Source organism: Thunnus thynnus, chromosome 10 (assembly GCF_963924715.1).
Source record: "Thunnus thynnus chromosome 10, fThuThy2.1, whole genome shotgun sequence".
In the NCBI taxonomy this organism is placed as follows: Eukaryota; Metazoa; Chordata; class Actinopteri; order Scombriformes; family Scombridae; genus Thunnus; species Thunnus thynnus.
In genome coordinates this window covers 27,523,208-27,536,655 of record NC_089526.1, presented here as the reverse complement: position 1 = coordinate 27,536,655, position 13,448 = coordinate 27,523,208, and the positions used below count along the sequence as shown (strand labels likewise).

Below are 13,448 nucleotides of genomic sequence, written 5' to 3'. Positions count from 1 at the left end.
TCACATGTCAAACATCTGTTTAAAAATATTCGTTTTTACTGTTTGAAAGAAGAGAAAAGAAAAGAAGAAAAGCTATGAAATGATTCAGATATTTGTTCACGCAGCCAAACAACTGTGACTTCGACTGAAACATCTCGTCTCATTCAAGCATATAGGCCCAGTCAAGGTTACACATCCTCAAACATGCTCTTTGCCTGTAGTTGTTTTGCTCACACTTTTAGTTTGCAGAAACATGTCGCTTTGCAGACTGGGTCACTAACCTTCATCCTATAAGAAAAATGCTGTTTTACTCTAAGATGAAGGAAAGAGCTCCATGTATTCACCAAGAAGGGCAAAAGTTGTGACTTTCTTTGAAACCTGTGATTTTCTGTCACTTTGTGCATATGCTTTGGGTGGCTAAATCCCAATTAGGGTCGGCTGACACGCTGCTCTATTCATCCAGAGCCCTGCCTGCATACATTTGCCTAGGAATGAACTTCTCAAATAGATCTCCTGCTAAATGCGTTGGACAGCAGAGAGAATCGGCCTGAGTGACACTTTCTTTCTGAGGCGGTCGGGTGAGAAAAGGTATGAATTTATAAGGTACACCGAAACATATCAATTCAAGCAACTTCACACGCCTTTATCCGCGTCTCCTCATGCGAGACAAAGTGAGTTTAAGTCAGGGAAATGTGGCTGAAAAAAGCCCGGCGCAAAAACTTTGTAGAGACTTTGAATACAAAAACGGTGCAGCCCACTTCTGAGGGAGAAGAGAAGGCACTCTGAAAGAAATCACGCATGAACTGCGTTCAATCAGGTGCCGTTTATTCGGCTCCTCTCTAATGCGATTTTGAATATTAGTCTGGGTTAAAATCCCAATCATGTCATCTGGTGGGAGTCCCATACAAGCATAATTACTATTCAAACGCGTCGCTAATGTCCCACCCGCATCAAGGCAGCTGGTCTGCCCTTGGTGCAGCTTGCATCTTTCCCCAGGTTTCTCAGACAGAAAAACACCTTCAGTGTGGCCGGGTTGGTATAAACAGAGGAAAGAAAGGCGAAGAACAAGATAAACATGCCTGTCTAAAGCTTTTCTCTTTGTTTGAGAGCGGGCTCAGATCTGAAAGGAATAATAATACCTTCTGGTTCTTTTGCTGGATTAAGTTCAGGCTGTCCAGAAAACTATAAGCATGAGGATTGAAGTTTTCTTTCTTTCTTTTTTTTTTTTTTTAAATGAAAGAAGTGTGACCAAATGTATGTGAGAGGTGCAGAAGACGCGGGCTTACATGCGGAGAAATAATTTATTTCGACAAACACAAGCGCAAAGTCACTTCTAAAACGTGGGAATCTTTGAGAAATAGGCCACATTGCTAAGTGGGACAATGATTGGGATCTTTTGAATAGACCCAAACAAAGTTTTATGGGTCGACATAAAAAATGTGTTTTCTTCTGAGCTCAGAGGGGTCTTAAATGGTAGGCCATTGAAACCAGTCCAGGAGAGGTGGTGGTGAACCCTTGGCACCCCTGAAGTATAGTCAGGGCGCATGAATGGAGATCCCTGGTGGGGCATTGCTCTCTGTATTTACCGCGTTGCTTTGCAGACAGGTTGTTCCTCTATATTCATGGCTCATTAATGGCCAACCAGTTAAATCAGAGCCCCACCGTTTAGACAGTTAAAATCCAAAAGGGCTGGCAAGAGCCGGGCAGAGCCGCCCATAAAAAACGTCTCCCTCCTCTCAAACCTCCGATTCTTCTCAGGTCGTTATTTAAGTTCATTAAAGAGATGCGGAGTTCATTTAAGAGAATCGCACTTGCGGAATGCTGTTGATTGACTCCGCAATATTGTCCCAGAATAAAGATCCGACCATGTAATTAATGTGTCTTTTTCTTACAAAAAGAAGAGGGACAATACCGCCGGTCAAACCATTTAATTTCATTTAATTTTCCATCCCATTTGCTTCCAACACTGCTTTCACTCTGTCACTGAGCCTTTTGACTGCTCTTCAGGGCTTCAGTGCGCACAGTGCAGCGGGGATTCACCCCAGCGACTTTTACTATAAGCGGCTCCGCTAACAGAAAGGAAACGTCTTCGTCTCCGCCCCCCCTCCTCCTCCTCCTCCTCCTCCTCCTCGGAGAATAATTAATTTCACTGTGGAGAAGTGCGGGACTTTAAAGCAGCGCACGGGGTGGATGGGAACCAGCCGCAAATGGCGAGGCGTTAATAAATAACCCCTCCGCACAGCCAGGCGCAAACATTGCGCCTATTGATGAGATTGTTCGCGTGTCGTTCAAGCTCTTTGAGTGTGGAGGAGTGCAGGGAGGAGAGAGAGAGAGAGAGAGAGAGAGAGAGAGATTACTGTGTATTGTTTATTATTTTACCTGAACAGTTTCAAAAAAAAAAAAGGAAATTAAGCCCAGATGAACTAAATTGAAATGTATTTGAAGTAAAGTTTTTGTTTAATTGCTGTTTTTTTGCTTAATTATTCCTCATTTTAGTCATGATCTCATTATAATATTCTAAATATATCAAATATTGCATGCAGTTAAACTTCTCATTTATAGATATTTTATATTAAATGTTATTAATAAACCTATAGGAGGGTCATCACACCACAGGTCCTGTTCTACTTGTTATGATTCTGACTTTGGTTTAGGCAGAGACACAGTCCCCAGTGGACAGGTCAAAGGTCAACATGTTCATGGTCTGAATTGATCGCCCACAGGTTCTTGTTCTTCTGTGTCCAGACTCATCATCGCATCATCAAAGGGATCCAACTCAGTTTTTTTTTAAAAAACCTGCTGCCACTGAGCCACATGTTGGAGCCTCCCTCTGCTCCTCTGACCTCCAATCACAGTAAGACTTTATCTCTTGACATTCATGTCATTAAAACCTCTGTGCCTTTTCAGGTCTTATTGTCACCAGTGTCATGTGGTCCGAAGTGATGATAAACTGTAAAATGTGACGTTTCTGATCATCTGGATGGGGTTACAGTTGGGCTGATGGCTCTAGAAATCTACGCATGAAAGCTTTTCCCACAAGGCTTTAAGACATGTTAATATTTTTGCTTATCGTTGCTGTCTAGTGAAAACCACGAATCTCTAAAATTTGGAGATGATTTTTTTTTCATTTCTAGTTTTATTTATTTATTTTTTGTGAGAAAAACTGAAAGATTCACTAATTCATTATGGACTGAGGAAATCTTCCCCCTTCTTGCATTAGTTGCAACGACGATCTGAAAAATGTCAACGTTTTAGAGATACACGGTTTTCACAGGACATCAACGTTGCACATTTTGTATTTTTTTTCATTGTAAAATCAATCATTTAATCACAATCATTTCTATGATATTTCTGTAATGACTTCGGGGTGTCTGTGGGATTTAATCCTGGATTAACAGAAACCATATTGAACGAAATATAGAACAATTTAATTCTCCTAATAATCCCGATTATTTTCATCCTCTTTATTTTAATAATCTATGTTCAAAACATTCCTTTAGGACTCTTGCTGTATGTGATATTATGAACTGTTCGATTAATATAGCATCACTCATTTTTTTTAATAAGGGGCGTTTATAATAAATACATATATTTATTTATTTATTAAAACAGGTTACACAATTGATTCACCATAGAATGTAAAATTATGAATCGCCGAATATGATAAATGATTTGTACAATTATTATTTTTTTCTATGCCTTTAACAATAATATATCAGAATCAACCTGTGCTGAATGAGGAAGACAAGACAAGAAAACCACAAGTGTGTGTGCGTTGGGAAGATGGTGATGGTTATATTCAAGTTTTATTCCCCCTCTCTCTTCCTGCTGGTGGTTCTCCCTTTTCAGTACCTGCCTGATCTCAACCCGGCACACGCCGAGAGTCAATAGAAGTTAACAAGTCCTCTAAACTTCCCTGCTCCTTTTGTTAAACTACGGGCACAAAGGAGGAGGAGAATAAAGCGCTTTGAAGTATATAAAAACGCAAAGAATGCCAGCCAAGTAGATTTAAAGTAGCCACTGATTTCCAAAACCTGGCTTGAAAGGGAAGAATGGAAAAGGGTGAGGATTTATGGATAAATTATACAGTGGATTTGTCAGTTAAAATATCGGAACTGTCTGGAGGATAAAGCCACATGCTGAGGATTAATGGTCGCTCTGGACCTTTGATTCTGCACCCTCTTTTCTCTGCCCTTGACAAATTGGATTTTGGGGATGGGAAGGTCGCCTGGCCCTTTGTGTCTCTTGACCGTTTTGGAGCAATTCATTATGCGGCGGGGTGAGGGAAAGTCTCCATGTGACCAGGCCGGCCCGTTTTCCCTCTCCTCACAGCTGCTGGGAGAGCCCAACTCTCTCACACTCACTCACTCACACACACACACACACACACACACACACACACACACACACACACACACATACAAACACACACACACACAAACGCACTTAAGCCGGAGCGCTGCTGCTGCTGCTGCAAACTCAGGACCGCTCCCCCCCCTCTCTCTCTGCTTCCCCATCTGAACTACCTTATAGCACCGCATCACCTCTCTGCACGCCCCCCTTCCCATTCACACACACACACACACACACACACACACACTTGCATCCTGAGCTGGAGAGGTCGGGGGGGTAGCTGGGGGGGTGGAGGCTGTGGAGGGGGGCTACCTTGCCCGCACCATCACTAGAAAAGCCGGAGAGCATAACGGCACCGCGTCACTTTGAGGGCGGATATCGGCCGGTCCTCATCCTCTCCTCCTCCTCTTCCTCATTCCCTGCACTCTCCCAATCGGTCTCCATCAGCCTTCATGGTTCTGATCTCACCCCACGCCATGCAAGCCACCCGGGCGCCCACTACCGTCAGTGTGTTTGCGGACTGCAGCATCCCGGCCGGGCTCCAGATAGGACCGGTACCGGGCATCTTTAAACTGGGGAAGTACGTGTCGGACCGCAAAGAAGTTGGACCCAAGAAAAAGGTAAGTTTAAAAGACTTTTAAAAAAATATATGTTTAAAGAAATGATGGGTTTAGTTTTTATGTCTTATTTTATAATCCGTCACATTCTGAGGTATTTGAAGTGATGCAGGTTAATCAGGTGCACTGGAGAGCTTTGAATAAGTGCTGCAGCTCTACAGTATCACATCAACTTTTATTTATTACTAATGTCATTTAAAAACTGCATTAATAGTAAAGAAATTCCAAACAATGTTGAAGTCTGTTACTATTTGTTATGCGTGAAAAATGTAAACCACCGATTAATAAAACAATCATAAATATCTGCACACACACTGCTTTTGTAATCTCGTACATTTAAACCGGTCTGTTATTAAAAACGAACGAACTGGGTTTGGATTTTAAAGCTGTGCTGTCAAACTTCATCGGGCCTTCAGTTATTAATTGGTTTGGCCTGTCAAGTTGGAAATAATTGAGCTCTATTAGTGGCCGACTTGTCAGTCTGTGCTTCTACTTAACCGGCCTAATGGGCGACCGGGTGTGCTGTGCGGGATTTCAGCCCTCAGCCGCCTCACATTTCACTGCCTGGCGGGCCTGTTATTCCGATGAGCCGTTTAATTTCAATGTAATCCGGCCGCAGAAAGATGCCACGGAGGTCGGGGCCGCAGCCTGGGGCCAAGAAAAAATATACATAATAACAACAGTGATAGAAGATTAAAAAAAATCAGACTAACTGCATTCATGTTATTGGACCTGGTTGTTCAGATTAACAGCAGCGTAGTGTTTATATTATATAGTGTAATATTTTAAAAGTCTAAGGGAGAAAATAATTAAAAAACTATTAAACCATTAGAAATTTTCAAATAAAAAAAAATGGAAATAAATAAATAAATAAATCAACGTGCAAAATCAGACTTTTTACATCAACAATAGTAAACAATTTGCTGCTATAAGCGCATTTACAGCCGCACCCTGTTATTGTTGCAGCTGTCAGCGGTTGTGATTGATGCGTCTAAATGCGTGGCCCCGGGCCGCCGGCGATCATCAGGTGCAATCTCTGTGTCAAATGTCACGCTTCGATCTTTAATGTCCTTGAACAGTTTAGAAACGCTCTGACACTCCTCAAATTCGTTTCCCATATCAACTCAATTAGGCCTGTGTGTCATTCTCTTTAGTAAATTATCAGCAGAGCGGATAAAGACGCATTAAGAGCGTTTTGGTCACACCTCCAGGTACTACAGCAGCCAGTGATGGACGACAATACTGGTGGTAATATTCGTTAAATAAAATATCGATAAACAAATAGATCCATGATGATAAATAAATAATAAATAGGAGGGTTAACAAATGCATTTAGGAAATAAAAATTTGCAACGGTTAAAATCTTTGAAATAAGCCAAATGTGTTTGTAGCCTATATATTAATGTAATCATGTGTTTATTTACCTGCATGTTGGAGGGTCTTTAGTGTTCATATTTCCCATCTTCTCATTTATGCTCATGCTTATTCTGACCGTCTTCTTTCCTTCTTAGATCCGTTTAGTACGCGGAGAGTTTGTGGATGAATCGGGCTGTCCCGTGCCAGACTGGATCGGATTCATCCGCGCCGCCAGGAACAGTCAAGAGCAAAACCTTGAGGCTGTGTCGGATTTACCTGGAGGACAGGTGAATATTCATCCGCTCACACCTTTAGGCCTACTGGAGTTTCTGAAAGTCACTTCCCCTACAGGTGGACACCTTGTTTAACTTTGGATTCTCTTCTCTCCTTTTCTTTTTTTCATATTTTAAAGATTTTCTACCGCGTGCTAAGAGAAATCCCTGCAGGAGAGGAGCTCAGTGTTTGGTACTCTAACGCTCTGGCCCAGTGGTACGACATCCCCACCACAGCCACTCCCACGCACGACGAGAAAGGTAATTCAGATTGTAGATTGTTTGATCCGGGGACTATCAGTGGGAATGGTGGGCAAGTTACGACAATCATCACATGAGCTTTGAAATTCTACCTTTTTTTCTTTTCTTTTCTTAATAAAAATGATTAAATCATTCCAGATATCACATTATCTGTGAGGGGGAACATTAATATCGGCTTTTAGCTATTAAAAAAAAACGTTTTCAGATTTTAAACGAGTTTTTAAGCAACAGTTTAGTTATTTGGTAAAGATTGCTGTCAGGCAACAACAGTGGAAAACTGAGGGCATGCCCCCAGCTCCAGCCCTGTCTATAAAGCACAGATAGGCCTGACAGTCATCGACATGTTGAAGGGTCCATCACTGCACGCTTAAATGGCTGCCAATACCCGTGATGTCACTCCTTTATCGCTGAGAGATGGAAATCAATTGCATGTTGTTTTTTTCCTCAGGCAGCCTATTTATTTATTAATTTATTTATCTTTACTCATTTGTGAATTGATTTAATCTAGATACGATAAACAAATAACAAATAACACACGGTATTAACATTAAATAACAAACAATATGTATATTAACCCTCACTTTATTTTGAGAAAAAAGACAACAATGATAATTGGTAGTGTTTATTTTGCATCTCTAAGTATTTGGTTGATTATTTGCTACTGAAGACACTTCAGATAAATTACCTAACAACAGTGCTCTTGTTAAAAAACAAACAAACAAAAACAAAAAAACCAAAAACGAAACAATTAGCTATACCATGTTTGCATGTAAAGGTCACAGGAAAAATAAATCTCATTACAGATTAATTAGATTGACGGCACAGAACCTAAAATACGTGCAATTTAGACACTGATCTCTATATTATTTACCATGAACATACCTGCGCCATTTTCTCTCGTTCTTCTTTTTCAGATTTTTTTTTGGATGAGTTTTGTCATCTCATCAGTTTGTGTTTGTTTGGGCTGTAATGAGGATTTGGTGTTTGCGCTTGGGGATTAATCTAAATCCGTATAATCTTGTCAGAACACCAGCTCACTAGACAATAATCCGTTTGAAAAAAAGAAAAGATTAGATTAGATTACTTTGCAGGAAAATACCTTCAATAGACGGTGTTTTTGGGATTATAATTATAATAATAATAATTATTATTATAGGATAGCTACTTATATTTCCTGCTGGTAAGGCCTCTAACTCATTGAATAGACTACATGTAAAAGCAAAAAGGCAAAGCTGGAAACTATATCAAACTTGCGTCGGAAAAAAAAAAAACCAAAACATAATTACGCTGTGCTTGAAACACAAGATAAAAAAAACGCAATTAAAGCAGGGATTGTCGCGTCTCGGCGGCCATGGAAGAAGAAGAGGCTTGTGATTCAGCTGAGAGACAGAGGTTAACAAATGTCATCCCGTCATTAATATTCATGTATTCAAAAGCAAATAAATTCAAAAACAAGTGCTTCACGGCAAATTAGGTGGGTGCGTTAAGGTATTGTGGCCTAATGAATGCTAACTTTTATGTGGGGTGTATATTGCCCTGATTCTCCGGCCCAACACACCGTGTGCACTCCTGGACATACGCTCACTCCCATTATTAGGCGTCAACAGATGGGCCGGCGCCATTGTTTCTGGAGACTTGCGATTTCAAGCAACAGCTGCTGTCACTTCCACGGGAAAGAGCACAGAGAGGGAAAGTCCCGCATTCAATGCATCAGTTTCTGAGCGCCAGATTGGGCAGGGCGTTTGCTCTTTTGATGGCCATCATATACAATGGCCTGTATGAGGATTACAAAATCATTACATCTATATTAACCTCTGAGTGCTCGACTGGGGGTCATTAAGATGGCTCGCTGTGTCTATTACCATTTGGCACCGGATCTTAGAAACCGGATTACATCCATTAGGCCTAAATCCAAATTTCAGGTAAAATGTAGCAGTGAGTGATGGAGATGTTGCTCTTTAAAGGGACACTTTCTATGGGATATCGAGCCTGTACTGTGATAATTTAATGTGACAATCGATTTTTTACGCCTCTGCGCTCCAAAATTATGTATTTCACCACACACTCTAATCTGTCTCTGTGCATTTGTAATGTGTGTTGATGGTGGCGTTGGGGGAGAAGGGTTCATTTGTCTGTGCAGGCGCTCACAGGTATTTTCTCTACAGGTTGCCAAACCTGTTATTAGCATTTTACGCACGGGAATAAATTGGTAATTTGAACGTCATCAGTATTATCTGACGTCACGCTGTGTTGTTTCACCCAATGATCCGCATCCATCTCATCATTAATGTTATGTCTGCTCTTGTGTCTGCAGGTGAGGAGCGTTACATTTGCTGGTACTGCTGGAGAATATTCAAATACCCGAACACACTCAAGGCCCACATCCACTTCCACTGTGCCCTGAGCAACGGGCGGGGGGTTGTGAGCAGCGAACAGGCCAGAGGAACAGAGACCTTCAGCAGGTCACCAAAGTCTGGAGACATCCCTAACACCACCACCTCTCCGAGGAGCGGTCACAATAACTCCTCCATCTCAGACTCTGGTAGGCGGACAGTGTCCTCCTCGCCATTTTTAAACAAAGCGGGACTGGCAAAGAAAAGCAGCTCTGAGGAGCAGGACAGGGCGCTCGACATGAGCGTTACGTCAGCCAGAAACCAGGGACATCTCCTCGGCCTCGGCGCCACATCCTCGGTGCTGAGCAGCATGGGCTTCCACCCGGGCGTGCGCTCTGCTTTCAAACCGACCGGCGTCTCCAAAGTTCCGGGCGCCGAGGCGTCCAGAGAGGACGCCAACGGGAAGCTGAGCGGCCTAGGATTCAGCAAACTCATTGGGAACATGAAACCAATCCGCAATGTGGGTGAGACCCTGAACGGAGGAGGGAGCCACCCACCCAAGTGCGCACCTGCAATTATGGACTCCACATCTCCAATGGTGCCGTGCACAAACGCTATCCGAGGTTTCCCGTTGCTGCCTCACATGGAGGAGACCTCGGCCTTTAAGCACGTGGAGAGTCGGATGCATTCAGGCCTGTCCCCGTCCCGTTACCCCCAGATGCCCCCCGGACTCCATTTTGAAAGGTTCTCTCTCCCTCACTTCGATGGTGTCAAAACTTATGGTGGAGACTGTAACATCCCACTGATGCCCTTCACTGTTTATAACGGGGAGCTTCTGTACAGCTCACCTTACTATCCGCTGAAATTCCACTTCAGCAACCTACTCAAGTACCCAGAGTCCATGTCCTACTTTGGTGCGCCCTCACTGAGTCAAGACCTGGGCTCAATCACCAACATCGACCGGGAGATAGCCATGCACACGCAACAGCTGTCTGAAATCGCAGCGGAGAAGAACCGGACGCGGCTGGACTCCATGCCCGCCGGGAGCGCCAGCAACACCGGGTCTGGGAAACCGAAAAAGGGACACCTGTGTCTGTACTGCGGCAAGCTATACTCCAGGAAATACGGCCTGAAAATCCACATGAGGACTCACACGGGTTACAAGCCGCTCAAGTGCAAGGTGTGCTTCAGGCCCTTCGGAGACCCCAGCAACCTGAACAAACACATCCGGCTCCACGCCGAGGGAAACACCCCCTACAGGTGCGACTTCTGCGGCAAGGTGCTGGTGCGAAGGCGGGACCTGGAGAGGCATGTCAAGTCCAGACACCCCGGGCAGACCGTGAAGAAAATAGAGGACAAACCGGGAGGCCTGTTTGAGGACGCGGAGCAAAAGAGTGACAATGACAGCGACGTAGACGTCTGCTTCACCGACGACCAGAGCGACCAAGAGTCGAGCAAAAATAATGACTGAGATGATGCCCATCGAGAGACTGCTCACTGTGTTAAAATGGTGTAGCTACACAACAAAACATGTCCTTTAGTCTTGTACTGAGTCTTGCATTTGAACATTTTTTTGACATTGGGCGTCTGAGCTTTGGATTCCATACTTAACGATGACAGAAATATTTCTTTTTTGACTTAGAGTGGGCTCCGATTAAAGCTTTTGTTCGTTTTTTTTCATCTTGATTCGGCAACATATTTTAAGATCAGGTTTAGACACACAGATAAAATATGTCTGTACCAGTGATTAAATGTTCAGTGTCTTGCTCAAGGACGCAGGTTTCTTAACCGAGTTTCAATCAGCAGTAGTGTTGCAGACAATTCCCTTTTTTTCTTTTTCTTTTTTAGAAAAATAAATGCAAAAAATGTCTTTCCCTGCCGTGTTTCAGAAACGCTGACATCTCTATAAAACTCTAAAACAAAAGCAACGAGACAAGAACAATGATCCAACCTCAGTCACAGATATTTTCAGTCGTTTTAAGAAAAAAAAAGTAAAACAGTCAAGGCTGAATGTGAGACTAAAGGACTTCTTGAGTATATATTTTTTGCAGTGTAAAAAAGATAACAGGACTGTCTTTTGTTATGTGTCTCCCTCTACTTAACTAAAGGCCTAATAGAAAAAAAAGAGCACTACATTCCATCAGACTCGATATGGACACATTTTGGGAAATTATGAACTGCAAAAGAATATGATTCTTTTCATTTTGTTTTGTTTTTTATTGTGAATAAAAATGGGCAACGCATTCACAATGTTCACACTCTCCCCTCCAAACTGCCAGTTGCACTTTAAAAACAGCAGTGGGCATTTCATTTCAACAAGACAGCTGCATAATGATTATTATAATCAAACTTATTTCCATTATTTCATGATGAACCTGACTTCCCGCGCCTCACTGAAGAACACACTGTACTTAAACTTGCACTTTCTTGCCGAGGAACGCTGTTCTTAAAGACGCAGCCAGCAGCGCCCAGTTTTATTTAAGGAATGATTTCTACAGAAAGAAAATGTATTGATTGCAGTTATAGCCTATGTAAAGAAGTGTAAAGTATGATATTTCACATTTCAGTGGAGAAGTGTTGTATACGTTTGTTTATAAGTGATATTGTCTACGAAGACAATATTTTACTCCTGTCCAATAAGTGGTTGGTTTTTGAATAAATTAAATTTAAAATACCAAAACGTGTTTTATTAGTGAGATGAATATTAACAAGAACGTTTTAACCTTAAAAGAGGTTCCATGCAAATTGTTAGATTCCCGAACCTCAGTATTTCTTAAAGCCTCTCATACGTGTATCACTAATTTATGTCTTTATTTGCTGTTATATTGTGACTCATCACTACATTTATTGAGCGTGTTGTTTGACAAAATCAGCCTGAACTGTCGGGTCTGTTGCCATCGAGAAAAACGTCAACGCACGCACGATAAGGCGTGGAAGGAATAGAGAATATGCCTTTTTTCTTCTTGTTTCAACAATAATAATGATAATGATAAAAAATAATAGTAAATTCGTTTAGTTGGAGAAGTGCAAATGCTGGTTACTTTTGTCGTTCGTTAAGTTGAATACAGTATTTTCCCCTTTTCTAATGTCCAAGTGGAAATGTCTTGAGATGTCTTTCTGCCAGTTGTAGAGGAAGATTTCAGTTATTTACCCAAGTAAAAACGGCAGTGTAAAAATACTCCGTTAAGAGTAAAAAAAAAAAAAAAAATCCTGCATTGTTGTTACTTAAATAAAAGTACGCATGTAGCCAAATTGTACTTAAAAGCATCAAAAGTAATAGTACTCGATGCACAATACTGACCCTTACAGTGTTATAATATTGTTATATCATTAATGTTGATTGAGTAATGTGTAAATATTATTTTACTGTTGTCAAGTTGGAGCTCACTTTATCTATTTCATAGTTGTTGGGTAGTTTAATTTATAAAAATGCATAGTATTTAATAAGCCCATCATAAATTTCGTATGTAAAATATTGATTTGTAAAGTAACATTGCTGTCAAATAGCTAAATGCAGCGGACTAAAAAGTACAATATTTATCTCCTAAATTTATCGGAGTAGAAGTATAAAGAAGCATAAGAGGACACTTTAGAGGACACTTTAACTAAAATCAAATACAACACTTGCATGGTCTATTAAACCTGCAGAAGCTTCAAGGTGATTTGGCAAAAGAGACAGACGAAATCTTTTGATAACAAACTAAGCGCAGATTTACTGCAACTTGTCCAAATAACTCTTAGGTTCATTGAAAAAGGCAGGTCAGAAAAGACAACCCGTTCTCACAATCTGCGTACAAATAACACGACTTTAATGTTTTAAATTGCGTCCCTAGTCAAAAAGACAAAGGATTTTCATCTTTTCCAATAGAATCCTTTAGGATTCTCATAAATTTCTAAAAATCCTATAAGAATTCTATAGGAAAAGGTTTTGCTTCTTTTAGGATTTTCACAGTCCTATTTAAAATCTGTTTTTCCTTCCTATTGGATCTTGCATATATCTAAATGACTTTTATTCATTTTTACAAAAATTACCAACAGTCTTATTCCTTATGTAAAATCTACCTTGGCTATGATAGATTCTTGCACTAGAAATAACTTGTTGAAAATACTCTAGAAAATGTAGGCCTAATGCATGCCCCAGAGGTTTCAGTGTCATCCTCTGTGATTTGGCTGCAGTGCGTACGCCAAAGTTCAATTTTGCGTGCAGGTGATTCGCCAATTTAACGCCGCAGTTTTAACCTTTACGCGTATCACTTAATGCCGTTGGTTAGGTTTAT

At 41.3% G+C, this 13,448-nt stretch overlaps 1 protein-coding gene across 1 annotated transcript; it reads left to right on the top strand.

Annotated features, from left to right (window-relative positions):
• Positions 1-4,659: 4,659 nt before the first annotated feature.
• On the top strand, positions 4,660-11,830 carry prdm13 (PR domain containing 13). The gene is made up of 4 exons (XM_067602328.1): positions 4,660-4,952; positions 6,461-6,592; positions 6,718-6,838; positions 9,153-11,830. The coding sequence occupies exons 1-4, from the start codon at positions 4,785-4,787 to the stop codon at positions 10,640-10,642; spliced, it is 1,911 nt and encodes a 636-aa protein (XP_067458429.1). The 5' UTR covers positions 4,660-4,784; the 3' UTR covers positions 10,643-11,830.
• The last annotated feature ends 1,618 nt before the right edge of the window (positions 11,831-13,448 follow it).